This window comes from Lipotes vexillifer, unplaced genomic scaffold, assembly GCF_000442215.2.
Source record: "Lipotes vexillifer unplaced genomic scaffold, Lipotes_vexillifer_v1.1 scaffold393, whole genome shotgun sequence".
NCBI lineage: Eukaryota > Metazoa > Chordata > Mammalia > Artiodactyla > Lipotidae > Lipotes > Lipotes vexillifer.
The window spans coordinates 163,714-191,649 of NW_006774564.1; the positions used below are offsets into that span (position 1 = coordinate 163,714).

At 36.5% G+C, this 27,936-nt stretch overlaps 1 protein-coding gene across 1 annotated transcript; it reads right to left on the bottom strand.

Moving 5' to 3' along the window:
- Positions 1–2,252: 2,252 nt before the first annotated feature.
- On the bottom strand, positions 2,253–24,508 carry RAP1A (RAP1A, member of RAS oncogene family). Its single transcript, XM_007449270.1, has 7 exons — positions 24,424–24,508; positions 21,119–21,187; positions 19,047–19,103; positions 16,193–16,333; positions 14,588–14,731; positions 9,169–9,284; positions 2,253–2,945 (listed from the first exon to the last, which is right to left on the bottom strand). Exons 1-6 carry the CDS (start codon positions 24,478–24,480, stop codon positions 9,198–9,200), a joined length of 555 nt encoding a protein of 184 aa, XP_007449332.1. The 5' UTR covers positions 24,481–24,508; the 3' UTR covers positions 2,253–2,945; positions 9,169–9,197.
- Between the last annotated feature and the right edge of the window lie 3,428 nt (positions 24,509–27,936).

Genomic DNA, 27,936 nt, shown 5'->3' on the forward strand with positions numbered 1-27,936 from the left:
GAGAAAAACACACCAATATCCAACTCTCTCTAAACATTCCTAAGAGAATTTGCCCTGTGGCCACAGTTCAATGAATTACAATGCTATTCATATCTTTGACGAATTTCTTCTATCTTCTCTGCCCAATTAAATTGCAAACTCTTGAGGGAAGGCCTTCACACCTCTTTGTGAGGCACACAGTATTTATAGAATAGATGGCTTGAATATATACTTTTAATTCAATGGTAGAAGTGTTAACTGATACTGAAGCTCCCCCTGGTGGAGGGTAAAATTATAGATTATGTATTAACTTAGTTTCTAAAACTAAGATTGTTTGGGGACACTATTAAGCCATTAAAGTTGTTCGTATTCTAGTGGAAAAAAGCAAACTACCGACTGTGACATCAAGCCTCCTTTAAATTAGATATTACTCAAGTAACCAAAGTTAATATACTTTAAATAGCCATAAATACTAATATGGTGTCAGTTCTTGAATATTCACCATATAAGATTCATATAATATCCTTGAGGGCTTTTTGATTTTTCTGCTATAAAAATATATCGTATTTTCAGGCACCCTCCCCTCTGGAACCAAGACTAAGGACTTCACATAGGGACAATATAAAAGCACACCTATCTCACTTTCTGACAGGATACCTTTCCATCTTGCTCAGCAATGGCAGACTTCTTTGAGATAACAATGCATGTCTCTGAATTCAGCTGGTCCTGCTCTGCACACTACTGTGTGCCACAAGGGCATTTTTCTTCACAGTTCTACCTTTATCCCAAGCAGACTGTGTAAGATGTAACAAAGAAATCCAGTACCTGTCGTCTTTTCCTACCATGTCCTAAAGCAGAGGACATCGAGTTATGCTCCTAGTCAAGCAGACTGTAACTTGGGAGTTATTCTTATTTAAAATAATTCCTACTTCATCTGGCAAATAACGACACAATCTATGTAACAGGTAATATTTAGAAATGTTTGCTCGCTTATGAGATGTTTATCTATGATTTTAAGTCCAAAGGAATGTTTGAGAGGTGAGTTTCAAAGCAGAATGACTTTAGAGGACCTTAAAATATGCTACACTGACCTGGACAGACTGGCCCTAATGCTTCACTTATTTTTTTTTTCTAATTTATTGCATTTATGAGATTTTTGGCCCCTCAGTCCCAGACATATGTATAACTGAATCAGTAGAAGTATTAGGTAACTAACTTTATTAGAAACTTAAAAGAATACAATTTCCAAATTTTCTTTTTACAGTATTTTAACATTTTCTCAGGGTGGTCAGAGATCACACGTGAAGTCTGATCTTTAAATTTCAATTTAGTAACTGATGGGGCTGCGGCCACACCCCTAGGAAGTCTCAACAGGCATGAACACTACTTCACACCTAGCTGCAACGAGACAGCATCTAGATCCCTGAGCAATGATTCAGACTTTCTAGGACTGGCTTCCTCCTCAACGTTCAGGGACAAGGCACAGGGTTTCCTAAGCTTGTTTCTTTCCTTCTCTAGCACTTAAGTGGCTAACAAGCTGTTTTGCTCTACCTCTATGGTGTACATAAGTCATATCACCCTAGGTCCATGTCCTACTTAAGCCCCACTTTTTGTAAAAATACAGAAAAAAAAAAAAAACTGGGAAGGAAAGGAAAAGCACCACTATACAGCCAGCTAAAACTTTAACTCAGCAAATCTTTTCCACATGACTCTACCACTATACTGCTTCATATACAGTTGAAGAAAAAGCAACTGACACATCCTTTACATGCTTTTCCACCTTTCCCCACTTCTCTTAGATTCTTCGATCTATTATAAAGCAAACTTGAAAATATTTACATAACATTTCATTGGTGGACTTGTACTCAACAAATTAACAATGGCAAAATGATTCCCTTGAAATTACAACCTGTGGAAGATCTGAAGTAGTAAAAGTTAAGCCCTGATACAGTATTAAACTTATCTTTTTACATATAAAAATAATACACAGTGGGATATTTTATTCCATAAGATACAATCTTTAAGATCAAGAGAGAATATACAAAACTACTGTATGTTGTCTGATGTATTTTACTGTATAATAGGAATAAATATATATAGAACAGAAAGTGCGAGGTCTGTTTGTAGAGAAATCACCATTTACTTAGGGGTTTAAAGCCAAGTGTTCTGCAGGTACCAGCCAGGAAGGAGCTACTGCTGCATTTAAAACAATGTGATCATTATAAAATAAAGGCCTTAAATCTATAAACAATAACAAAAACACACAAACCAAATGAAAATGTACTAAAATTTAATCATCCATAAAAGCTGTAATTTAATCTGACATAAAACACAAGAAGCAATATTAGAGGTGGTTTAGTATATTATATATTTTAGCTTTGAAAGCCATAGAAATCAGTTATCCCAGTTTTTTTCTCTATAAAAGACCCATTTTTCCAAAGCATTATGCACAAACAATTTTAATTAGAATATAATGACAGAATGATATTTCATAATTTTTTAAATATAAAATGAAGTCAATGACTCAAAAAAGTTATCTGCTGCAATGAGTCTGAGGGGAAATTTTCATAATCTATATCATTACAGATATAAAGTATAATGGTTCAACTTTTTAGTGCTTGACAGGGAGGAAACATGATAAAAAGGTCAATATGAAATCATTTGATTATAGTAGCAATATCTAACATTTGAAATGCATCCATGCTCTTTTGTATAATCATATTAGAGTCAAGTATATTTATTTTCACATCTGTTATAACTGCTATTGCAAAGGAGAAATACTATTGTCTTATTTTCCAAGAGATATACACAGAGCAATTCTTTTCTCCAGGGAACTTGTGCAAACCAATATAAGATCTAAATTCTTCACATAATATATAAAACAGGAGAAGCCTCTTCAGATTTATTTTTTGAAGTCTGGAATGCTGGCACTTTCCAATTAGGCAACAGTTCTTCATTCCTGTAATCTAGAACATTGAATAAATACAGATATATGTATACTGATATATATGGTTAACCTTGATGTCAGAAGATGATAGTAAATAGGTAGATAGATATCTAATAATACAGAGAGAAATAATGATTTTGGCTGATCATTATTAGATAACTAAATTATATTAAACATATATAGTAACAAGGCTATTTTAAACTCCCTTTAAAAATGTTTTAAAAATAGTTTTATTGTACTTAGTGTTTCACAGTATATCTGGCAGTCCTGTCTGTAAAGAGGAAAACAGTGATTATTTCATTTCTACCCCATTATCATCTTATTTTGAAAGGTTCCTTTTCCACTAAGGAAACACCTCATGCCTGCATCAACTTCCCAATGGAAATTCTTTATTCAACCATTTTATCATTATTTATATTAGGGTTACCTATTCCAATTCAGGCTAGGACAAGAAGAAATGATACAGAAAGAGCTGATGCCCATTTTCAAGGGCAGAAGACTCAAAGTTAGGTTTACTGCTCAGCAGAAAAGAATTAGGTTAAAGGAATAATTTCCTGAAGATGAATTTCTTTCCTCAGTTTTCAAAAGTAGGACATATTAGAAAGAGACTAACACGCTTCAGTATGATTTTGCCTAACGGCTAAGGCTAGGTAAGCTGCCCTTAAGGTTCACATACTCTTACTAAAAACATTTATAGTGGCTATTTAAATTTATTCCATATCTCACTACTTCTTAAATGGGATCAACATGGCACTTCAAGTCTATAATCACAGCAAAATGCTCTGCAAAGTATTCTGATTACTAAGTGACCTATTATTTGGTATTATCAAATATGCACAGAGATCTCAGGTAACATTAAATATATTGTAAGCTGAATTACCCATCAGAGCCTAAGAATTTAAACAACCAGGATGAAGGTCTTATTTCTAGATTTAGGTCAAGATTTCTCTCCTCTAAGGTAAAACTCGTAGTAGTACACTGTAGGGTGTACGTGAATGAATTTTCCCAGTAGGCCAGGAGATGGCACCTTTTCCTTTAGACATAAGCTAAAAGGACATTTTCTGAGAACTGGACATTAAACGAGGGTCAGCTAAGATAATGATAAAAATGAGCCAGTCAGGGGCCTCCCTGGTGGTGCAGTGGTTAAGAATCCGCCTGCCAATGCAGGGGACACGGGTTCAAGCCCTGGTCCGGGAAGATCCTACATGCCATGGAGCAACAAAGCCCGTGCGCCACAACTACTGAGCCCCGCACTCTAGAGCCTGTAAGCACAACTACTGAGCCCAAGTGCCACAACTACTGAAGCCCACGCGCCTAGAGCCCATGCTCCACAACAAGAGAAGCCACCGCCAATGAGAAGCCCGCACACTGCCATGATGAGTAGCCCCCGCTCGCCACAACTAGAGAAAGCCGTGCACAGCAACGAAGAACCAAAGCAGCCAAAAAAAAAAGCCAGACAGCTAACTATAGAAGAGTTAAACACATTTCAGAACAGGAACTGGAGTTCTCATTTTTTCTACCTTTGTACCCTTACCTAAAGAAACACAAATACCATCAACTTTAACAATAATCACCTTCAAGGAGCTGATGATTTATAGTTACTGACTCAAGATTTCACTAAAAGCCTAAGCAAGCATTTGGCCAGAAGCTGTTTTTCTGAAATCTCACTACCAGAGGCAATCTGGGACCTTTACTCCTTTCTGTTTTCCCTCTACTTCATTTCAAAAAGGGGTACAATTACTCAGCTGTTTCCCCTAAGAGAGATTCATTCATATCTCTAAGGAAGCACATATTAGTTAATTTGATGCTCTAGAAGATGTAATCTACTAAACAGACCCAAGAGACTTACAAGAGTTTTATTAGCACAACCAACTTTCCTCTAAGCGAACCCAGTTTAGTAACAGTCCCTTAATTAGCATCAAATTACATCATAAATCCACTCCATGAAAGTACTGTTTTATGGTAATGTTTATAGAGTTGATGAACATACGTAGAAACTGTTCAGGGGATTTAAATATATAATTAAAGGAAAACAAATGGTCCCACACGGCCTGGTTGCTTACGTGATAGGCAGCTTCAATGCGGCAACTAATTTCTCTCCAATGAGTTCAATTAATGAAAACTTAAGTGGTACTTAAAGTCGACTACTACCTACAGACCTACAGAAGAAATATTTGAAAGAAGTCAACCCACACCTGAGAGAAAATGACTTCTAAAACTACACTGACATACCAACACACATCCAGCAGAATGGCTCAAGTTACAAAGACTGACAATACCAAACTTGGGGAGGACGTGGAACTTGTAAACTGCTAGTAGGTGTGTAAACTGGTACTACTTGGAAAAATTTCTTAGCAGTATCCACCAAAGCTACCACATATATAGTGTATAGTCTGGCCATTTCATTCATACACACACACACATACACCAAAGAGAAATGCATGCACATGTACATAAAGACTTGTACAAGGAAGTGCACAGGACAGCTTCATCTACCACAGGGCAGACAGCAGAAGCAAGAAGAACTACAATCCTGAAGCCCGTGGAACAAAAACCACATTCACAGAAAGATAGACAAGATGAATACGCAGAGGGCTATGTACCGGATGAAGGAACAAGATAAAACCCCAGAAAAACAACTAAATGAAGTGGAGATAGGCAACCTTCCAGAAAAAGAAATCAGAATAATAATAGTGAAGATGATCCAGGACCTCGGAAAAAGAACAGAGGCAAAGATAGAGAAGATGCAAGAAATGTTTAACAAAGACATAGAATTAAAGAACAAACAGAGACGAACAATACAATAACTGAAACAAAAACTACACTAGAAGGAATCAATAGCAGAATAACTAAGGCAGAAGAACGGGTAAGTGCCTGGAAGACAGAATGGTGGAATTCACTGCTGTGGAACAGAATAAAGAAAAAAGAATGAAAAGAAATGAAGACAGCCTAAGAGGCCTCTGGGTCAACATTAAACGCAACAACATTCGCTTTATAGGGGGCCCAGAAGGAGAAGAGAGAGAGAAAGGACCAGAGAAAATATCTGAAGAGATTATAGTCGAAAACTTCCCTAACATGGGAAAGGAAATAGCCAACCAAGTCCAGAAAGTACAGTGACTCCCATACAGGATAAACCCAAGGAGAAACATGCCGAGACACACAGTAATCAAACTGGCAAAAATTAAAGACAAAGAAAAATTATTGAAAGCAGCAAGGGAAAAACGACAAATAACATACAAGAGAACTCCCATAAGGTTCACAGCTGATTTCTCAGCAGAAACTCTACAAGCCAGAAGGGAGTGGCATGACATATTTAAAGTGATGAAAGGGAAGAACCTACAACTAAGATTACTCTACCCAGCAAGGATGTCATTCACATTCAATGGAGAAATCAATAGCTTTACAGACAAGCAAAAGCTAAGAGAATTCACCACCAAACGAGCTCTACAACAAATAAATGCTAAAGGAACTTCTCTAAGTCGGAAACACAAGAGAAGAAAAGGACCTACAAAAACAAACCCAAAACAATTAAGAAAATGGTCATAGGAACATACATATTGATAATTACCTTAAACGTGAATGGATTCAATGCTCCAGCCAAAAGACACAAGCTTGCTGAATGGATACAAAAACAAGACCCATATATATGCTGTCTACAAGAGACCCACTTCAGACCTAGGGACTGAAAGTGAGGGGATGGAAAAAGATATTCCATGCAAATGGAAATCAAAAGAAAGCTGGAGTAGCAACATTCATTATCAGATAAAATAGACTTTAAAATAAAGAATGTTACAAGAGACAAGGAAGGACACTACATAATGATCAAGGGATCAATCCAAGAAGAATCTATAACAATTATAAATATATATGCAGCCAACATAGAGCACCTCAATACATAAGGCAACTGCTAACAGATATAAAAGAGGAAATTGACAGTAACACAATAGTGGGGGACTTTAACATCTCACTTACACCAATGGACAGATCATTCAAACAGAAAATAAATAAGGAAATAGAAGCTTTAAATGACACAACAGACCAGATAGAATTAGTTGATATTTATTGGACATTCCATCCCAAAACAGCAGATTACACTTTCTTCTCAAGTGCGCATGGAACATTCTCCAGGATAGATCACATCTTGGGTCACAAAATCAAGCCTCAGTAAATTTAAGAAAATTGAAATCATATCAAGCATCTTTTTTGACCACAACACTATGAGATTAGAAATCAATTACAGGGAAAAAAACATAAAAAACACAACTACATGGAGGCTAAACAATACATTACTAAATAACCAAGAGATCACTGAAGAAATCAAAGAGGAAATCAAAAAACACCTAGAGACAAATGATAATGAAAATACGACGATCCAAAACCTATGGGATGCAGCAAAAGCAGTTCTAAGAGGGAAGTTTATAGCTATACAAGCCCACCTCAAGAAACAAGAAGAGTCTCAAATAAACAATCTAGCCTTACACCTAAAGGAACTAGAGAAAGAAGAACAAACAGAACCGAAAGTTAGCAGAAGGAAAGAAATCATAAAGATTCAGAGCAGAAATAAATGAAATAGAAACAAAGAAAACAATAGCAAAGATCAATAAAACTAAAAGCTGGTTCTCTGAGAAGATAAACAAAATTGATAAGCCATTAGCCAGACTCATCAAGAAAAAGAGGGAGAGGACTCAAGTCAATAAAATTAGAAAATGAAAAAGAAGTTACAACAGACACCACAGAAATACAAAGCATCCTAAGGGACTACTTACTACAAGTAACTCTATACCAATAAAATGGACAACCTGGAAGAAATGGACAAATTCTTAGAAAGCTATAACCTTCCAAGACTGAACCAGGAAGAAATAGAAAATATGAACAGACCAATCACAAGTAATGAAATTGAAACTGTGATTAAAAATATTCCAACAAGGGCTTCCCTGGTGGCGCAGTGGTCAAGAGTCCGCCTGCCGATGCAGGGGACACGGGTTCGTGCCCCGGTCTGGGAAGATCCCACATGCCGTGGAGCAGCTAGGCCCGTGAGCCATGGCCGCTGAGCCTGCGCGTCTGGAGCCTGTGCTCCGCAACGGGAGAGGCCACAACAGTGAGAGGCCCGTGTACTGCGCAAAAAAAAAAAAAAAATTCCAACAAACAAAAGCTCAGGACCAGATGGCTTCACAGGTGAATTCTACCAAACATTTAAAGAAGAGCTAACACCCAGCCTTCTCAAACTCTTCCAAAAAATTGCAGAGGAAGGCACACTCCCAGACTCATTCTATGAGGCCACCATCACCCTGATACCAAAACCAGACAAAGATACTACAAAAAGAGAAAATTACAGACCAATATCACTGATGAATACAGATGCAAAAATCCTCAACAAAATACTAGCAAACAGAATCCAACAGCACATTAAAAGGATCACACACCAGGATCAAGTGGGATTTATCCCAGGGATACAAGGATTCTTCAATATATGCAAATAAATCAATGTGATACACCATATTAACAAATTGAAGAATAAAAACCATATGATCATCTCAAAAAAAAAAAAAAAAAGAAAAAATAGAAAGTGCACAAGCACCATACTTGTTCCTGGAAAGAACCCAAATGTCCATCAACAGCAGAATACATAAATATATTGCTAGTATAGTCATACAAGAAAAATAAACTACTGCTGTATGCAACAAGGATTATTCTCAAAAACATTTTTGAGTGAAAGAAGCCACACATAAAATAACACATTAAGTGTTTTTGTTTCTGTTAAGTTGAAAGAGAGGCAAAACTAATCCATTGTGTCAGGAATCAGGGCTGGAATTACATCTGAGGAGGAATGACTATTACTGATATATATGAGTGTGCTCACTTTGAAATAGTTCATCAAAAAAAAAATTTATTTTCAGATAAACCACTGTTCCACTTCAATTCAGCTTGAATTTCGGTGTGACCTTGGAAGGCTTTCTATTCATTGAACCACTACTGTTTGAACACCCATTCTGTACCAGGCACTGGGGATGTACTGCTGAGCATAACAAACATGATCCTTGCCCTCCCTCAGACAGCTTAGAATCTCATGGAGAAAGAGACAAATCATCCAGCAGATGAACATATCTATAAGTTGTATAAAACATTTACAAATTACAGAAGCCTGGAAATACCCTAAGAGGTGAAATGGGAAGTGGTTAATGTTGGGGAAAGCCCAAAATAAGAGGATGAGAAAGGTATCTGCTCTGCTTTTAGCACCTTACCTGGCTCAGAGCTGCTGCTTATTGTGGGTCTAAAGCAGCAGACATGATTTCTTTTTAGGCTTCTTCTTTTCCACTGGTGTTTTCCTATTTATCTGTCTGACCAGGTCATAAAATATCTAAATAAAAACAAGAAAAAGTACTTATTTAACCAATATTTGAGACCTTGTTCCACAAAACAATCTTGATTCTGTGAAATATTATTCTGCTCTTGGATCTGTATTTTGCTGCTTTGTTTTAACAGCAGGTTTCTAGGAAGCCTCAGCTGATTTTCAGTCAGGGTAAAGCACAACTTACCTACTTACAATGAGGGAAATACACTTGCTCTTAGAGATGTTCAATAACAAATTAGTAAAAAGAATTAGTAGTGAAAAAAACAAGATAGTGAAGTGGAATCTTTGATGCTTCAAAAACCTAATTATTAAGAGAATAGTTAATGCTTCACTTATATCTTTATACTTGCTTTTTAAAAAGTTCAAACTTACAGAAAAGTTGCAGGTACCAAGAACTTATGTATTTTCTTCACCCATATTCACCAGTTAGTAACATTCTGCCAAATGTACATTTTTCCAAAGAAGAAATGCAGATGGCCAACAGGCACATAAAAAGATGCTCAACATCGCTCATCATCAGGGAAATGCAAATCAAAACCACAATGAGATATCACCTCACACCTGTTAGAATGGCAATTATCAAAAAAAACACAAATAACAAATGTTGTTGAAGATGTGAAGAAAAGGGAACCCTCCTACACTGTTGGTGGGAATGTAAATTGGTGCAGCCACTGTGGAAAACGGTATGGAGGTTTCTCAAGAAAACGAAAAATAGAGCTACCGTATGACCCAGCAATTCCATTCCTGGGTATATATCCAAAAAAACCCAAAAACACTAATTTGAAAAGATACATGCACCCCATGGGACTTCCCTGGTGGTCCAGTGGGTAACACTCCATGATCCCAATTCAGGGGGCCCGGGTTCGATGCCTAGTCAGGAACTAGATCCCACATGCATGCTGCACCTAAGAGGTCCGCATGCCGCAACTAAAAAAAAAGATCCCTAGTGCCACAACTAAGACCTGGCGCAGCCAAAGTAAGTAAGTAAAGAAGTAAATAAATAAATAAATATTTTTTAAAAAGATACATGCACCCCAATGTTCACAGCAGCATTATTTGCAACTGCCAAGATATGGAAGTGTCCATCAACAGATGAATGAATAAAGACGACGTGGTGTATATATACAATGGAATACTACTCTGCTATAAAGAAGAACGAAATTTTGCCATTTGCAGCAACATGGATGGACTTAGAAGGCATTATGCTAAGTGAAATAAGTCAGACAGAGAAAGACAAATATTGTGTGATATCATTTATATGTGCAATCTAAAAAATACAACAAACTAGTGAACATAACAAAAAAGAAGCAGACTCACAGATACAGAGAAAAAACTAGTGGTTACCAGTGGGGAGAGGAAGGGGGGAGGGGCAATATAGGGGTAGGAGTTAAGAGGTACAAACTATTAGGTATAAAATAAGCTACAACGATATATTGTACAACATGGGGAATATAGCCAATATTTTATAATAACTATAAATGGAGTAAAACCTTTAAAAATTATGAATCACTACACTGTACACCTATAACATGTAATATTGTACAGCAAACTATACTTCAATTTAAAAAATAATGGTCCTAAGAGTACAAGCCTAAATTAATTGTTGAAGGGGGGACCCCTTCATTTACCCCCCTTTGGGATAAATAGATTTATCCCAAAGCTATTGATTCATTTATATTCTTTTCTTTCTGGTCCATCCTACCCACTCTCCCATTTTCTTTAAACCATTTAATTCTATTATCTTATTTCTAAGAAAGTTGAAAACATAAGAGTTTATGAACCAAATGGTAGTTTCTGTTTCACAGCTCCAAAGCCCTTCAAGATCTTAATATTCATAAGCCATAAACAAAATCTCATTAGTTCCCCAGCCTCAGTGCATAATCCATAAGTGAAAAATAACAAAAGGATAAACTAAAATAGTAAATTAATAAGAAAAGCATGTTTCTTCATGGGAGCCATGGGTTTCTGGTACTAAACAAAATGGTAACTGGTTTTGTGGTATTACCCTTAAGGATTTCCTTGGCAAACGGTGCCTACCTCACAGCAGTAGTGATGAGGGCAAGTTCGAACTATAGTTATTTGGTTAGATATGCTGAAAGCCCTCAGTCTAGGTTCTTCCTCATCCTTCTGAACTACAGAAAAATCTAAAGGGAACACAGAATAATTTCTCAATCCCTCTATCATTCCTTAATTGGGATGTTTTGATTCCAATTATTATTCCAGCATCAGCAAAGAACAATTAATTCTTGATTAAGACTGATTCTGATACAACTATGTACTACTTTCAAAACACAACAAAAATGATGAGTTTTTTAAAAAAATATTTATTTATTTTTACTTTTTTATTTTGGCTGTGCCGTGTCTTAGCTGTGGCACGTGGGATCTTCATTGCAGCATGTGGGACTTTTTTTTTTTTTTTAAGTTGAGGCGTGCGGACTTTTTACTTGCGGCGTGCATGCGGGATCTAGTTCCCTGACCAGGGATCAAACCTGGGCTCCCTGCATTAGGAGAATGGAGTCTTACTCACTGGACCTCCAGTGAAGTCCCAAGAGTTTTTTTAAAAAAATTATATATTATATATTCTCTGATATAGATAGTAGAGAATTAGAGGGCAATTTAGTTAAGCAGGATGCCCCTGTATGATTTCAAACTTGAGTCCAAGAGTTCAATCGTGTGAAAGTATGATCTCTCTATCTTCAGGCACTCAGAAATCACACACATATTTTCCAGGCATTAGCGGTCTGAGGAACTATTAACCACCCCCAAAACTCCATAGTTGGATTATTAGGCTATCAAGAGAGAAATATTAAAAGAAAGAAATTATTACACTCTCAAGAATTTCTAGCATAAAGTTTGTATGTTTTCCAAAAGAGTAAAGAACCTTAAGTAGCTAATGTATTTCATTTTGTTGTATTTTTTTCTATTTTTGTTCTATAAACCTTCACGTCAACGGTTGATTTCAACGAGGCTACTGTGAAAAAGTACCTCTGCTGCATGGGAAACTGAAACCCGGAGGAGGGAGATTTAGTAGCATGTAAGTTCCCACAAACAGGTAATGCTTGAAAGGTAAGGAATACCTCCGGTCCACTGTGCTTACTGGACCCTGGCCCAACTCAACCTCAGCCGAGCCCTATGAACTTGGTGATCGGGTACCAGTGAGGGTGATCACAGGACAGCAGGAACTATATCTCTAAGGCCAATCATCCTGCAGATGGTGACGGGGCACTACTACTCCCCTAGCCAAACTCATTGTTTTACCTCATGTGTTTATGTGTTTTACCTTAAAGTTCTCTGTCTTTTCTTTTTTGGTGGTGGTGGGGGGGAGACTAAACCAAAAATTAACATTTTATGATCAGCCATGTTTTTCAGAATAACATCTATGAAACTGTAATTCCACAACAGAGAAAGTTGAAACTGGAAGCATTTCATACTTCCTTTCATTTACTTGGCAGTGAATTACAAATAACTGTTGTTGAAGATCTCAGCAGGACTTGTTCCCCATTAGGATGTAAACTTCTTGAGGGCAAGAATAATGTCTGTCTAAATGACTGTTACCCTGGTGCCTAACACAGTGGAACATAGGAACACAATGAATATTTGCTGAATAAATAAAATTTATGAATTTCTTTTTATGTATTTATTAAAACTGGTTTTACCTGAAAGGCAAGCTTTGACTTATTATTTGTAAAACTTATTTATTTATTTATGGCTGCGTTGGGTCTTCGTTGTGGTGCGCGGGCTTCTCATTGCAGTGGCTTCTCTTTGCTGTGGAGCACGGGCTCTAGGGCATGGGCTCAGTTGCTCCACGGCATGTGGGATCTTCCCGGACTGGGGCTCGAACCCGTGTCCCCTGCACTGGCCGGCGGGTTCTTAACCACCTCGCCACCAGCGAAGTCCCACAACCTTAAATTTTCTTCGTGCCACACGTTTAAAGTAATTTGGTCATTTAAAAAGTCAAATAATAGTCTACAACCATAATATCAGTGAAGGAAAAGTGACCAAAAGAACCAAAGGCCAGAGAGGAATCGTAAGCAAAAACACACCAGAGGACTCTGATAACCTAAACCAGTCTTTTTTTTTTTTTTTTTTTAATAAATTTATTTATTTATTTTTTGGCTGTGTTGGGTCTTCGTTTCTGTGCGAGGGCTTTCTCTAGTTGTGGCAAGTGGGGGCCACTCTTCATCGCAGTGCGCGGGCCTCTCACTGTCGCGGCCTCTCTTGTTGCGGAGCACAGGCTCCAGACGCGCAGGCTCAGTAGTTGTGGCTCACGGGCCCAGTTGCTCCGTGGCATGGGGGATCTTCCCAGACCACGGCTGGAACCCGTATCCCCTGCATTGGCAGGCAGATTCTCAACCACTGCGCCATCAGGGAAGCCCCTAAACCAGTCTTAACTCTCATCTATGTTGTAAGTGTGCTGAATTCTGACTGATTACCTGTGATGCTACAAATGGCAAGCACACTGGCAAATGAAGACTTCTGTACTACTGGGAAAGGAAAGAAGCCTATTCTGCTTTTTTTTTTTTTTTTTTAAGGAAAAAAAAAAAAAGCCTTATGTTAAAATTAACAAAAGCAAAGGAACCTCTTAAGATTTTGCTTGGATGTAGTGGTCGCAGTTGGGGATTGCACTAATCTTTTAGGGATCCAGTAAACTATTGGCCCTTTACATCCAGGCAGGCAAGCTTACTTGTTAAGCATTCCTGTCCCCACCTATGTTCTCAGGACAGTGGAGTAGTTAAGTTACGGACAAAAAAAAGCCTTGTGCACCTGCTGTATCAGGCCTTAAAAGACCGAGTGAATTATAGTTCTGTATCCATCCACACTCACACAAATTCTTCCCTTTGAGTCATGCACCAAAGGGAAGCAGGACTCAAAATACCAAATTTCATGATATCTTTCTGTACAACATAAGTTCATTACAGTAACTACTTTGATTTTTTTATTTTTCTACTTGACTTTACAACCTTTTTACACACATCTGCATAGGTAATTGTTATAATACAAGGGTGATGTGACAATTTTCACATACCACTTTCTGGCTTATCATTTAGAGGCTTAGCAGGACTTTAAAAAACATATTCTTTAACTTAAACCACCTCTTTGCCAACAAGGTAAATAGCCTTCAAATTGATTTCATATAAGAGAAGGAATATGGTTTCTAGGAATTACTTAGTGTTTTCCATAAATTGATAGATAAAGACTACTTAAAAGAACACCACTTTTTCTTTTTAAAAAAATGTTTTTGGCTGTTAACTTGAAAGAAAGGAAACTAAAAAGACACTTATGTGTGCCGCCTAGCAGCTGTAGTTTACCTCATTAACGTTGATCTTCGACTTTGCAGAAGATTCTAAAAAGGCACAGTTACACCACTGTCTTGCTAAATTCTGACCCTGTTCTTTGCCAACTACTCGCTCATCTTCCAGGTCACATTTATTACCAACCAAAATCATTGGAACCTGCGGGAAGGAAAAAATCATATAATAAGCCCTAACATACTTATTACTCAGCCTTTTATAAGTAAGCAACTACCAGCCACCAACTGAAATGTGTTAGTTAGGACTATAATCTTCATCAAGTACTTAAAAAAAGGTGTATGTACGTGTGTTGGGGGGAAAATGGAGGGGGAAGAGACAGAAAAAATATGGACGAGATTCTACAACACTGATCTGCTAAATTATTTTAAGACTATAATCCGAAAATTCTCAGGTGGACTAATGCTAACGGCTGAACTCCAAGTAGAAAAATCTGAAGGAAAAGGAACCTCCTGCAATACTCATTGTCTTGGTGTGTTTTAAGTGCCTCATCTCACAGGACCCAAAAATGCCAATAGTAGTGGCAAGACCAACACGTTAATAAGTTTTACTTCTACAACTGACATCTAGATCTGAAGACTAGCTTAGGTGAGATATTAAGGAAAAGTAAGAATAAAAATACAGCCACTGAGTAGCTATGTCTTCATCTACAACTCAATCTTTAGTTTATTACATGGGATAAAGAGATTAACATAACCAGAATTCAGTGATTTGCATGTAATTGCCTATGAAAAGAGAACTCTCTTAGATGAATTAGTCATGGGAAGAAAGAGAACTATTCATTAGGTTATGGTTGGTCATGAGTCATACGGTGCAAATTCCTCCCGCCTACAGTATTACCCAAAGTTGAGGTCCTAAGCAGGTGCCTATGTTCCCATTAATAATGACAGAGAACACACAAAAACAGAAAAGAAGGTACAAATGAAATTTTATATCCTAATTTATACAACTTTTGAAAAAGGAACTTTCTGTAGCTCAAAACTGAGACAAACGTAAAATATACATTTAATCTTTGCAAAAAGGCAAAACAATGATGCTATTCATCAAATAAGACAAGAATTCTAAAACAGTATATTTTACCACAATAAAAAATTAACATTAAAAAAAGAATTCTAAAACAAAAACAAAAAAAATATAAAAATGTAAGTTAATTAAAATCTTTAACATAATTCAAAGGAAAAAACTCAGTAAAAACTGTACCAACAGAATTTTAGAAATAGGAACACAGCATTACGGTTCTTAATAATGTTCTCTGAACACTGTTTCTGACATAACTACCAACTTTCCAAGCCCAACTGGCGTCCCCCTTCTTCTACCAAGTACTCTTTGATTCTTCTTTCTCCACTGCACTTATGACCCACATAGCACCATGTAGGTCATAAGTGCAGCAGAGAAAGAAGAACTTTACATACGTGTCCTTCTTTTCTAACCATCTCGGCATATTATCTGTAGGTAAATTTAGAAAGCTTAAAAACGTTTTTGGTCACCAGGGCTCTTAGGCGCATGGTAAATACCCTCTAAATCCTCTACTGATAGAGAAAATGGACACTTTTTATTTGGCCACAGAGAGATGGCAGTATGCTATATATAGAGAGAAATACTTACATCTTCTGTGTCCTTAACCCGTAAAATCTGTTCCCTCAGGTCTTGTAAGTCATTAAACGTGGACTGAGCTGTAATAGAATATACTAGTGCAAACCCTTGGCCATTCTTCATATACAAATCCCTCATCGCTGTAAACTGCTCCTATAATAAAAAATGTGCAATTATAAATATGACTTCTTAAATGTATATTGAAACAATTTAAATCAGAATAATCACAAGTGAGCTACTGAATTTTTTTTTTAATGTATGTATGTATGTATATATAAATATGTTTTGGCTGCATTGGGTCTTCGTTGCTGCACGCGGGCTTTCTTTAGTTGCGAGTGGGGGCTGCTCTTCGTTGCGGTGCGTGGGCTTCTCATTGTGGTGGCTTCTCTTGTTGCGGAGCACGGGCTCTAGGCACACGGGCTTCAGTAGTTGCAGTACGCAGGCTCAGCAGTTGTGGCTCACGGGCTCTAGAGAGCAGGCTCAGTAGTTGTAGTGCACAGGCTTAGTTGCTCCACGGCATGTGGGATCTTCCTGGACCAGGGCTCAAACCTGTGTCCCCTGCATTGGCAGGCAGATTCTTAACCACTGCGCCACCAGGGAAGCCCTGAATTCTTTATTACATGTTATCATGACAGGAAACATAAGACGTGATACACGGTTTCTGGAAAATTTGACATGAATGTTCCTGTCCCCTACGTACATGACTAGAAACAACTACAGAATTAGAACGGAAATCTTAACCACTTTAATTTGTTTCTGTGTGATTTAGAAAAACTGCATATAGTTCCTTTTTATATACAGATTTTAATTATTTTGGTGCTACAAAAGATGATGTCCAAGGTAGTGGTTTTGGAAAAAAGAAGTCCAAGTACTGAACCCTGAGGCCCTCCAACATTAAGAGGCTGGGGAAATGAAGACAAATCAGGAAAGGAGACTTAGGAGTAACGAATCATACAGGGAGAAAAGCAAGCAAGTGTTGTTTCCTTGAAGTCAAATGAATAAAATTTTTACAGATAAGGATAATGATCTACTGAGTCAAAGGTTGCTGAAAAGTCAAGGAGGTTGAGGATATATCCAAGGGATTGATTATGAATTACAGACCATGGACTTGAAGCTGTATAAAGAGGGGGTTGAGGATATGATAGATAATCAAAGATGTTAGATTTAACAGACTGCAGATTACAGTCAGGTTGAAAGGTATGAAAGGAAGTAAGATGGAGAAACAAGAGATGGTTAGTAGAGAGTAGGACACTTGAAAATGAGATTTAAGATGGTATTATGTTACTGGTAATCATATCGTCTAGGGTAAAGACCACGGGCGTGAATGACTGAAGCAGGGTGGAGGTCAAGGAACTGAGAGGCCAAGCTACTGGATCATCTATATTACCCGTAAAGATTCTATTTGGATACTAAAATCACCAAGAATTCGGACTAAAGCAGTGTTGGAGACAGTAAGCAAAAATCCTCAAGGAGTAAGGAGTGATCTAGGACAAGATCAAAGAGCATCAACTACTTTCCAAACGTTATGCAAGGCATTGGGGACAGAGAAGTAAACAGAAAATTGCAACACAGCATGCTGAGTGCTAGGATGGTAGAAATACAAGATATTTGAGAGCACAAGCGGAAGATCTCTGCAGAAGGGGAAAATTTTAATTTGGACAAGAGGAGGAAGAAACAATGTCCTCACACTTGTGGAGGCTGTGAAAGGAAGAAATAGAAAGTATTTTTTTTTAACTGTTGGGGTCTTTGGGAACAAAGGAGAATTATTGCTGATTCAGAAGCTACGAAATTTGGGGGTTGGGCGAAGTGGCAAGAGGGGGAGGTCTCAATTCAGCTGATATAAGAAAGAAGGAGTTCCAGTGATCCAAAGCTTCCTGTTGGAATCAAGATCCATTTTCCCACAGAAGAATAGAAAAATATGGTATAATTCATACTCTAATTGCTCCAGTCTGCTTAAGGTTTTTTTGATCTGAAGCTTTCTCACCATTTATAAAATTATAGTGGGAATATTTGTGCTGAATTTTAAAACAACTTAAAACATTTAAGAATACCATCCATTTTAAAGCTAGGAACTGCCTAATAGGTAAAGTCTATGTATATGGAGAAAAAAAAAAAGAAAATCATTTAATGTGTGCATTTTTTGTGGTAGTATAATTGTGGCAGAATAAAACCATCATTAATTAATTAAACAATTAAAAAGGTGAGGACAAATGAAGACAATGAAAATAAAAGCAAATACACAGAGCTCATACTATATAAAAGACATTTTGTGCCAAGTGATTTATAATCATTATCTCATTTGATCATTATAAGCACCCTATAATGTATTAAACGTCATTATACTCATTTAAGCATGTGAAAAATGAGGCTCAAAATAATCCTAAAGATTTTTGTCAGAACACACGTATCTGTCACCAGTCCCTTGAGATGTTAAAATGCTAATAAAAAGCAAAAAAAGTTTTTTAAATAAATGAATGACCATGGTGTCAAGAGTTAGTCTTATTTAAACCCAGAGAAATACCTATTTTAACTAAAATTCTGTATTTAAAATACTTTCCTTTTGTTTGTTTGTTTACAGCACGAAGAGCATAATCCTTACCTCAATACAGGGAAAAGAAATTCAACACACAGATTCTGTAGGTGAGCACAACATACAATTTAATAGTGATATGTGGGCATTAAGTACATCATAGATAGTTTCACACACGTAAGAAAATTTAAGAAGCCCTACATTTAGAGACTTAACGTTCTTAATCAGAACAAATGCTTTTACTCACAGAAATCATTCAGGCGACCAAATACTGTTCACAAATGAAAATCTGTCCCCCCCCCACCCCCCTGCCAAAAAAAGAGAAAACATCCTTACTGTTCCTGCTGTATCCAGGATTTCGAGCATACACTGTTGGCAGTCTACTTCAACTTGCTGTTAGGGTCAGGGCAGGGGGTGGGGGGTGGAGGAGGATGAAAAAGTAACATCAAAATGTCAGTCTGTTTTCCTCCCACCTCTTCACTCAAAGTCCTTATTAACAACTACAAAGCCTTTCTCTAGCAGTTTGCTGTATCGGTGGAGACCAAATTGGTACTACAGTAAAGAACAGGAGGTCTCAAACACATTCTATTAATAATGCAGAAGCTAGGACTGTTAATCCTGAGTTTAGATATTTTTCTGACCACTATGAACTCTGAGTAATGATTTTTGTTATTATTAGAAGCCAATGGTCATACTCTGCAATTTAAGAAAAACTGCAACAAACAGGTATAGTCCTAGCAGGGAAAAAAAATGTATAAAGTATGTATATTTATATTATCTTCAAAACAAAGCATAAAAGCAGCTCAAAACAAAGCCAATATCTGGGGGTAAAGAAAACTTTGCCAACTTACCAGATTCAAGTTGTCAAAGTTTTACTAAAATATGCCAAATTTAATACAAAGGAAATTCTTAAGAGATAAAGGGAACACAATTAACACTGAACCTATAGAGTTCTCAAGACTTTAAAAAAAGGTACTTCTTTGGAAAAGCTGTGTGTATAAGGTGAAATTTCATATACTGAATTCTACTTTCCCAGGGCTTTATAGAAGAGAAGGTTGTCCTAAAGAAAGTATCAACTATTAGCTGTGAGGAAAATTTTTAATAAAGAAGGGATTAAGAAAAGTGCTTCAGCATTCAAGGTACAGATCTCCGTTTGTAGTTAAAGCTTTAACCAGCAACTTATTTGGGGGAAATTTCAGTAATGCAACATGGTCTTCTAAAAATAAACATATTAACCTAAGGACTATTTTAAACTCTGCTTCTCTGTCAGATCAGGAATTGATGAGGAGCACCACAGGTGGATCTACAAACTCACTGTCTACCACTTATGGGACAAATGTGGTAACAACCTGCACAATCTGTGAATGGGCATGTTCAATGAACAATGAATTAATTAGGTCTGTAGTTTCTCAATATATATCACACTTTTGTTTCCAATTTACAGATAATGAAACTGCTCTGACAGTAGGCTTGATGAACTTAATTCAGCAAAAGTTATAACACTATTTAAAGGTAAATTCTAAAACATCTACCAAAGCAATCCTTTCTTATTTGATGAAAGGCAGGTTAATCTTTTTTGGGGGCAGTGGGGTATATCGTTGGTTACTAGGCTTTCTTACAACACTGTCTCTTCCCCCCCATAACATACTTGGGAAATAAAATCATGAAAATTCTCCACAATTCTAGCTAGTCTTATAGTTAAATAAAATAGTATTTTTTGTCAAGACCAACTATTAAAATTTTTTTCCCTTTTAAATAAGCTTTACTTTTTAGAAAGCAGCTTTTGGTTCACAGCAACACTGAGCCGAAAGTACAGAGTTCCCATACACCCTTCTCCTGCTCCCTGCTAGCCTCCCCCACTATCAGCATCCTGCATCAGAGTGGTACATTTGTGAGAATCAATGAACCTTCCTGTATCAACACATCATTATCATGCAAAGTCCACAGTTAGCAATTTTACTCTTGGTGTTCTGGTGTTATAGAATCCAACTCTTTAACTTTTTACAGTTTAAAGGAGAAATATTTTTTAAGTTATTATACAACTAAACAAAAATAACTTTCAGTTACTGTATAACTTCAAGCATAAAGTGTTCTTAATTTTAGTTCACAAAAAGAGTAATCAGAAATATACCTATTTATATGCAATTTTTCTACATTAAAAGAATTCCCACCAGGAAAATGTGTACATTAAAGAACAGATTACTAATCAGTAACAGAACATGGAGCTCTCTATAGCTAATAAGCAGTGTTGTACGAAAAGTATTTTGTCTTGGTGAAACTTTTAAAAACAAATACAGAACATCTGTATCATTTCTCAAAACTATTTTCAAAAAAGCAATTCCATGGATCAAGTTTTAAAGTCATAAGAAACTACTTGTAAGCATGTGTATACAAGTTTCATATTTTACCTTTCTGTAGGAATCTTCTATCGTTGGGTCATATTTTTCAACAAAAATTCCCTGAACAAATTGAACTGTCTAGAAATTTAAAAAAAGCAGACAAAAGTTAAGGACTTAAAAGAAAAATCAGCCCCTCTTAAATGTTACTTAACTTCGCAAAGTGGTAAAGGTTAAATGTAATTATATGAAAACTGTGTAAACATGCAAATGTGAAGTGTCATTATTTTTCAATATAAGGATACATTCATAATTAAGAGTACACTTACGAAAGGAGGTGGTCATGTTAAAAACTGTCATCAATGCTGCTGCTGACATTACACTGTTAAATAATTACTATATTAAGTTTTAAAATACTACCAAGATACAAGTAAGGACATGGATTCTAATTTACTAAAATGTGAAAAATTATCAGTATTTAAACTCCTATTATCCCTCTATGTATCTATAGCAAGTTTTATCTCATATCCTCAAAGGAGAGAGACAAAAGGTTGTAAATTTTTAAAGTCTTGAAACAGTCTTTCTAATCGTGGGGGAAAACAGAAGAGGGAATTAAAATTTATTGAGCTTATTAAATTTATAATCACATTCAAATTTCATATTCACCCCAGAAGTAGTTATTTTTCTGATTTGCCAGCTGAGATTCAAACATATGCCTTCCTGATTCCAAAGCCTTACTCTTTGCATAGGAAAACAATACCTACTCATCTTTTTCAGATTATCTACTTTTATCTCTAAAATTTCTATAAGCAAAGATGGGAAACTAGGTATTTTACCATTCAGTAAATGAAAAGAAGTACAGAAGATGGCTGTGAAATATTTCCTAGATAGCTTTAGAACGGGGTCTGGTACATCACTGCCTAAAAGCAAGCGTAAGAATGTGGACTGAGGTCATTCACACTTCAATTAGCCAGAGGAATATTTTATACACTATTTTAGCTTGAATTAAATAGATTAATTTGAATATATAAACTTCTTCAGCTATCTATAATGGTGGTTCCATTTCCTCAGCTCTCATTTACTCTTCAACCCACCCCAGGATGGTTATGGCATCATCACCTTACTGTAGCTGCTTTTATCACATCCAGCTACTATGCTATGACTTCTGAGCAGTCAAGTAAAGGTACATTATTTACATTCAAGTACAAGATACATTCTTCTATGCTGGATCCTCCAATCCTACCTACTCTTTAAATGTTGAGAGGTACTCAGAGCCCAGTCCTGAGTTCTCTTCTCTCTCTAGTCTCTCCCTAGACAACCTCATTAATTCCTATGGATTTTAAATTAATTTATTTATTTTAAAAAGGTAATTCATGGACGTAGGACAAAATGCGAAAGACACAAAAACATATGTAATGGTAACTAATTCTATTTACCACCTTTTCCAATTCCACTCCCAAGGAAGTAATTGATATGTTATCTGTAGCTTATTGAACCTTGCAAAAATAGCCTCTGTTCTTTTATAATATCTCCCCCCTCATTCTTCCTTTCTTATAAAACACATATGGTACTCTACACTGCTTAGTATCTTTTTCCTCCTAAGTAATACAGCTTAGATATCATTAATTATCAGTATATACAGAGCTGCTGCATTCTTTTTAATGGTTTATAGTATTCTACTCAAAATACATATTAAAAACTTATTTAGCCCCTACTGGTAGACATTTAGGTTGTTTCCAAACTCTTGCCACTGTAAAGAATGTTGTAATAGACATCTTTGACCATGTCATTTTGTATATGTGAACTTATGTGTGGGATACATTTCCAGAAAGGGACTTGCTAAATTGAAAGTTACATGCATTTAAAATAACAGATACCAAGAGGGAAGAGATATGGGGACATATGTATATGTATAACTGATTCACTTTGGTATAAAGCAGAAACTGACACACCATTGTAAAGCAATTATACTTTAATAAAGATGTTAAAAAATAAAAAAAATTTTTAAAAATAATAAAATAACAGATACTCGCAAACATTCACCACAGAGGTACTAAATTACACTCCTAACAGTAACATAATTCCCATAAAATAAATACCATAGATATATTCATGGCAACCCAAATCATACCACAAGTCTCTTTTAAGCTATTGTCTTGAGGATGTGATGTTTATTTGATGTATTTACTTGAACATCTCACAAGCACATGACATTTGACATGACTCTTGATTTTCACTCTCAAATCTGCTCATTCTCCAGTGCTTTCCTTCTACTTCTTTAATGGTCCATTCATAAAATCAGTAGCTTGACTGTGAAATTTGGGAGTCACCCTCGACATCTCCTTCCCTCCTAGTCCCCATATCAATCTAGCACTAAGTTAATTGTCAATTCTACCTCCTATCTAACTCTCAAAACATCTACTTTTCTCTTCTTCACTGCTAATATAAGCTTCCACAAACAATAATGTGGTATATTGCATTAACTCCCAACTTGTTTCCCACATCTTCTCTGCCTGTCTTCTAAATTACTCTTGATAGAACAAAGTGCTCTCTTTAAAACATATATCCAATTCTATCACCACCACCACCCTCCAAAAACCCTACCTTCAACAGCTTCTCATTGTCATTAGGAATAAATTCCAAGTTCTTACATGGTCTTCAAGTCATGATCTGGCCCCTGCTTATCTCTCACCTCATTTCCCTCTACTTTCTTCCCGGTTCACTCCTATCCCAGCAACTGTGACCCTTCTCAGTTGTTCAAATGCTAATTTAGGTTCCCTTGTCATAGGGGTCTCTTAACAATATATACTTTTCTTTCAAAGTATCTCTCTCACAATTATAATCAAGTAGTTCTTTGATTAATTGTGTATCTATTACATCTCCTCCACTATAACGTAAGCTCCGTGAGGGAGACTGTGACTGTTTTTGTTCACTGTTGTAACTTTAGAGTCTGACGTTATAAAAGCTCAGTGAACACTTATTAAATAAATACAGCATGTGTACAAAAAAATGACCTTTATTCCACTTAAGTCTGGGATGGGGACGGGGTAGGATTTACTCCACTGGTGCTTGTAATAATCAGTCTCCCACACTAGAATGTAAGTTCCTTAACAATGAAAACAATTTTTATTCCTCTTTGAATCACAAACACTAGCGCTTAACATAATATTTGATAAATGAGTGAATGAATGAGCCACCATTATAAAACTACACATCCATGGTTACTGAATGAGTCCTTGTACCCTGGTAGGCCAGATATTAGGCATATAAAACATACTGCCACCTTTTTTCTTGAGTGACTAGAAGTTGTAAAGCAAGAAAACATCACCGTTCTTCTTGTATTATATTAATTAATTATAGTTAGGTGGCTAACTTACCAGAGCAGACTTCCCCACGCCTCCTGAACCAAGGACCACTAGCTTGTACTCACGCATGATGTGGTCTTTTTAAATACTGACAATCTGGGGGGGGGGAAAAATCAAAGATTAATAAACATGCTAAGAATAGCCTAAGAATGTACAACTGTTACATGAAATAACATGACATTTTGTTTTTTGTTTGTTTTTTCCCTTAAAACTATCAAGAGGAAGATAGAGGCTATACAACAAAACCATGAATATTTTAATATAATTTTATAGGACCACTGCCAGGCATTTTAGTTCATTACAGACTATCTTTGACTAGTCATCAATCATTAGCCTGTTCATGTTACTTCGTATTTGATCAGAAAATAAGATGATTAAAACTAGTAGTTATAGCTACAATCACGAGCTCAACTCTTTACGAAGCTATCACTTAAACTTACATACTTTTTTGAAAAGTTCACTCATGAGCTTGAATATAATGAAAATGCTATTTTATTTGCTTAAAATATCATATGTAATTCTATACTGTTTTGTTCATTATTGTATTATTGGTGAACCACGTAAACTGTTACCTCAAATATTATTATGATACAAATGGGAAAATGTAGATGAAATTGTTAAAACTCTGTAGGTAGGTACTGCTGGTTTATTTCATAAGGCCCACATTGCTGGGACGGGGGAGAATAAATATAAACTTTATTTTTTATCTCCATGATTATCTTAAAAAGATACAAAAGGATTTCCAATGACCATGATGGTGTAAATAGGAATGAACTTTCCATACCACAATAAACAGCTAAAACACCAAACAAAATATATGAAACAACTGTTTGCAAGACATGGTTGGACAATAAGCAGTATAGCACTGTGATCTCTGAGAGATGGGAAGGAAATGAAGTGAGACCTACACCTGCCCTGGCTTTCTGCCTAGAGGTACTTTTCAGATTGTGATGCAGGGAGAAAAAACTCAAGCAGAGAAGTTACCAGAGAAGTGGGAGTTATGCACAGCAAACTCCAGAAATCTGCACGGGGGTCCACCTGAGTCTGCGGCCAAACACTAAGCCAGGCATGCAGGATGAAACTCCATGAGGTAAGGCAAAAAATAAATAGGAATCTGTAAGCTGAGCAATTCCCAGAGTGCTGGGAAATACTGACATTCTGACCAGAAGAGTCTTCTTTGTTGAAAAATAGGCAATTCACTTGAAACCCCAGAATATTCATACTTAGTACAGGAGTAAACAAACCCTAGAGTAAAAAATACTCTACATGCTTCCTAAAAAGGCTTAAAAATAAGCCTCAAAAGGATTGAGTCAATCCATAGATAACAACTGCCTGTCAGAACAAGTCCAAGATTTTTTTTAAAGAAAAAAGAATTCCACCATTCAACAGTATAAAATTTTCAATGTCCACAGCATCCAATAAAAATTAATAGACACATAAGAAAGAAAGAAAATATGACCTGAAACTAGGGTGGAATGAGTCAACTGAAACAGACTCAGAAGTGAGATAATGGAATTAGCCAATGAGGACTCTAAAACTGCTATGATAAATATGCTCAAGGATTTAAGGAAAATGAGGAGAGAAACGGTAGACATAAAAGAACCAAAATGAACTTCTAGTGTTCAAAAACAGTATCTGAAATGGAAATATAACCAGATGGGATTAACATTATATTCAATACTGCAGAAGGAAATTTCAGAGGAACTGAGATGAAGACAGAAAAAAGTTGATGAGGAGGGTAAAGAGTGGGGAGATGGAAGGAGAGAGAGAGAGAAAAGAAAAGGAAGAAGAAACATAAAAGAAGAAAGAGGAAAACCACAGCTATCAAGTATATGTGTGTAACTGGAATGGGGTGGGGGTGGGGCTGAATAATAAAATACTTTCAAAATTTGATAAAAACTATAAATCCATAGATCCAAGAAACTCAATGAGCCCTCTCCTTAGTATAAATACAAAGAAAAGCACAAGGCACAATAATCAAATTCCTGAAAAATTGTCAAAGAGAAAAATCTTACAAGAAGCTAAAGGAAAAAGTTTAGTTAAGAAAATACATAGACTTTCTCGAGAAGCTATGCAAGACAGAAAATACATCTTCCAAATGCTTAAAGAAAAATATGGTCAACCTAGAATGCTAAATACAATGAATGTATCCTTCAAAAATGAAAGTGAAATAATTTCTTTTTTCAGATCCAAAAAAAGAAAGAGAAGCTGGGGGAAGAAAAAAGTTCACCAGCCTGCACTTAAAAAAAGCAAAAAAAATTCTTCAGGTGGAAGAAAATGATAACAGATGGAAATGTGGATCTACATAAAGAAATGACAATTGGGGCTTCCCTGGTGGCGCAGTGGTTAAGAATCCGCCTGCCTATGCAAGGGACATGGGTTCGAGCTCTGGTCCGGGAAGATCTCACATGCCGCGGAGCAACTAAGCCCGTGCGCCACAACTACTGAGCCTGCGTGCCACAACTACTGAAGCTCACGTGCCTAGAGCCTGTGCTCCACAACAAGAGAAGCCACCACAATGAGAAGTCAGTATACAACAAAGAGTAGCCCCTGCGTGCCACAACTAGAGAAAGCCCGTGCGCAGCAACAAACACCCAATGCAGCCAAAAATAAATAAATAAATAAATAAATAATTTTAAAAAAGAGGAAGAAAAAGAAATGACATTACTAAAGAAATAAAAAGTACCAGAAATGGTGAGAGTAAATCTACAAGACATTTTTGGCCTCTTAAAGCAAAAATAACAATGTACCACAGGGTTTACAACATACGTAGAAGTAAAATATATTACAATAATAGCACAAGAAAGGGAAGGGAACTGGAAGTACAATGTTCAAGGTTCTTTCCACCAGACAGATCCCCATATCCTTAACCCCCTTTTGAGGCCCGCAGTGATTCTTAGTCTGAGGATTGCTGTCATTTTAACGAGATGTGAATTCATCACCTCTCTCATCCAAAAATGTGTACCTTTCGAGAGGGAATCCTAATATAGCAAGGCTTATTTATGCTCCCCAAATTGCCTCCTAGGGCAATAGAATTTGGGGAAAAGCACTCAAAGATTGCCAAATTATTTTGGGTACTCTGTAAGAACAAAATATTTGTCCCCTGTTACTCAACTCGAGGGGTAAGAAAGTCGACTTCCAAAGTCATTTTTCATACATACTGTATGCATAGAAAATTATTTTCTTTACACCTAACAAGTACCATGGATTATAAATGTATATACATATGCACAAATGCAGATACAAGAATAATATAGCTCAGATAAGAAAACACATACAAATACCCAATGAGGAATAATGTAGATTAATATTTTCTTTTTAAAGGGGGTTAGTTCTAACTCCTTACTGCCAAGTTAGAAAACTACTATGTTCTTCCAAGCAAATCCCATGCCTTTTTATGGAAATCTCTTGTACCGTGCACTCCCAACACAGCACCAGAAAATTTCTCACTCTGGTTAAGATTCCCTGACAAATAAGGAGGACAAGAATAAACATTACACTATGTTTACATTTTAAGTCAATCTT

Excerpts from the sequence above, each read along its gene's own strand:
- RAP1A (XM_007449270.1), bottom strand. The coding sequence starts at position 24,480 with ATGCGTGAGTACAAGCTAGTGGTCCTTGGTTCAGGAGGCGTGGGGAAG. Across the intron at positions 19,104-21,118 it reads TAGAAGATTCCTACAGAAAG|CAAGTTGAAGTAGACTGCCA; the intron begins GTAAAATATGAA and ends TGACCCTAACAG. Across the intron at positions 14,732-16,192 it reads GGGTTAAGGACACAGAAGAT|GTTCCAATGATTTTGGTTGG; the intron begins GTAAGTATTTCT and ends TCCTTCCCGCAG.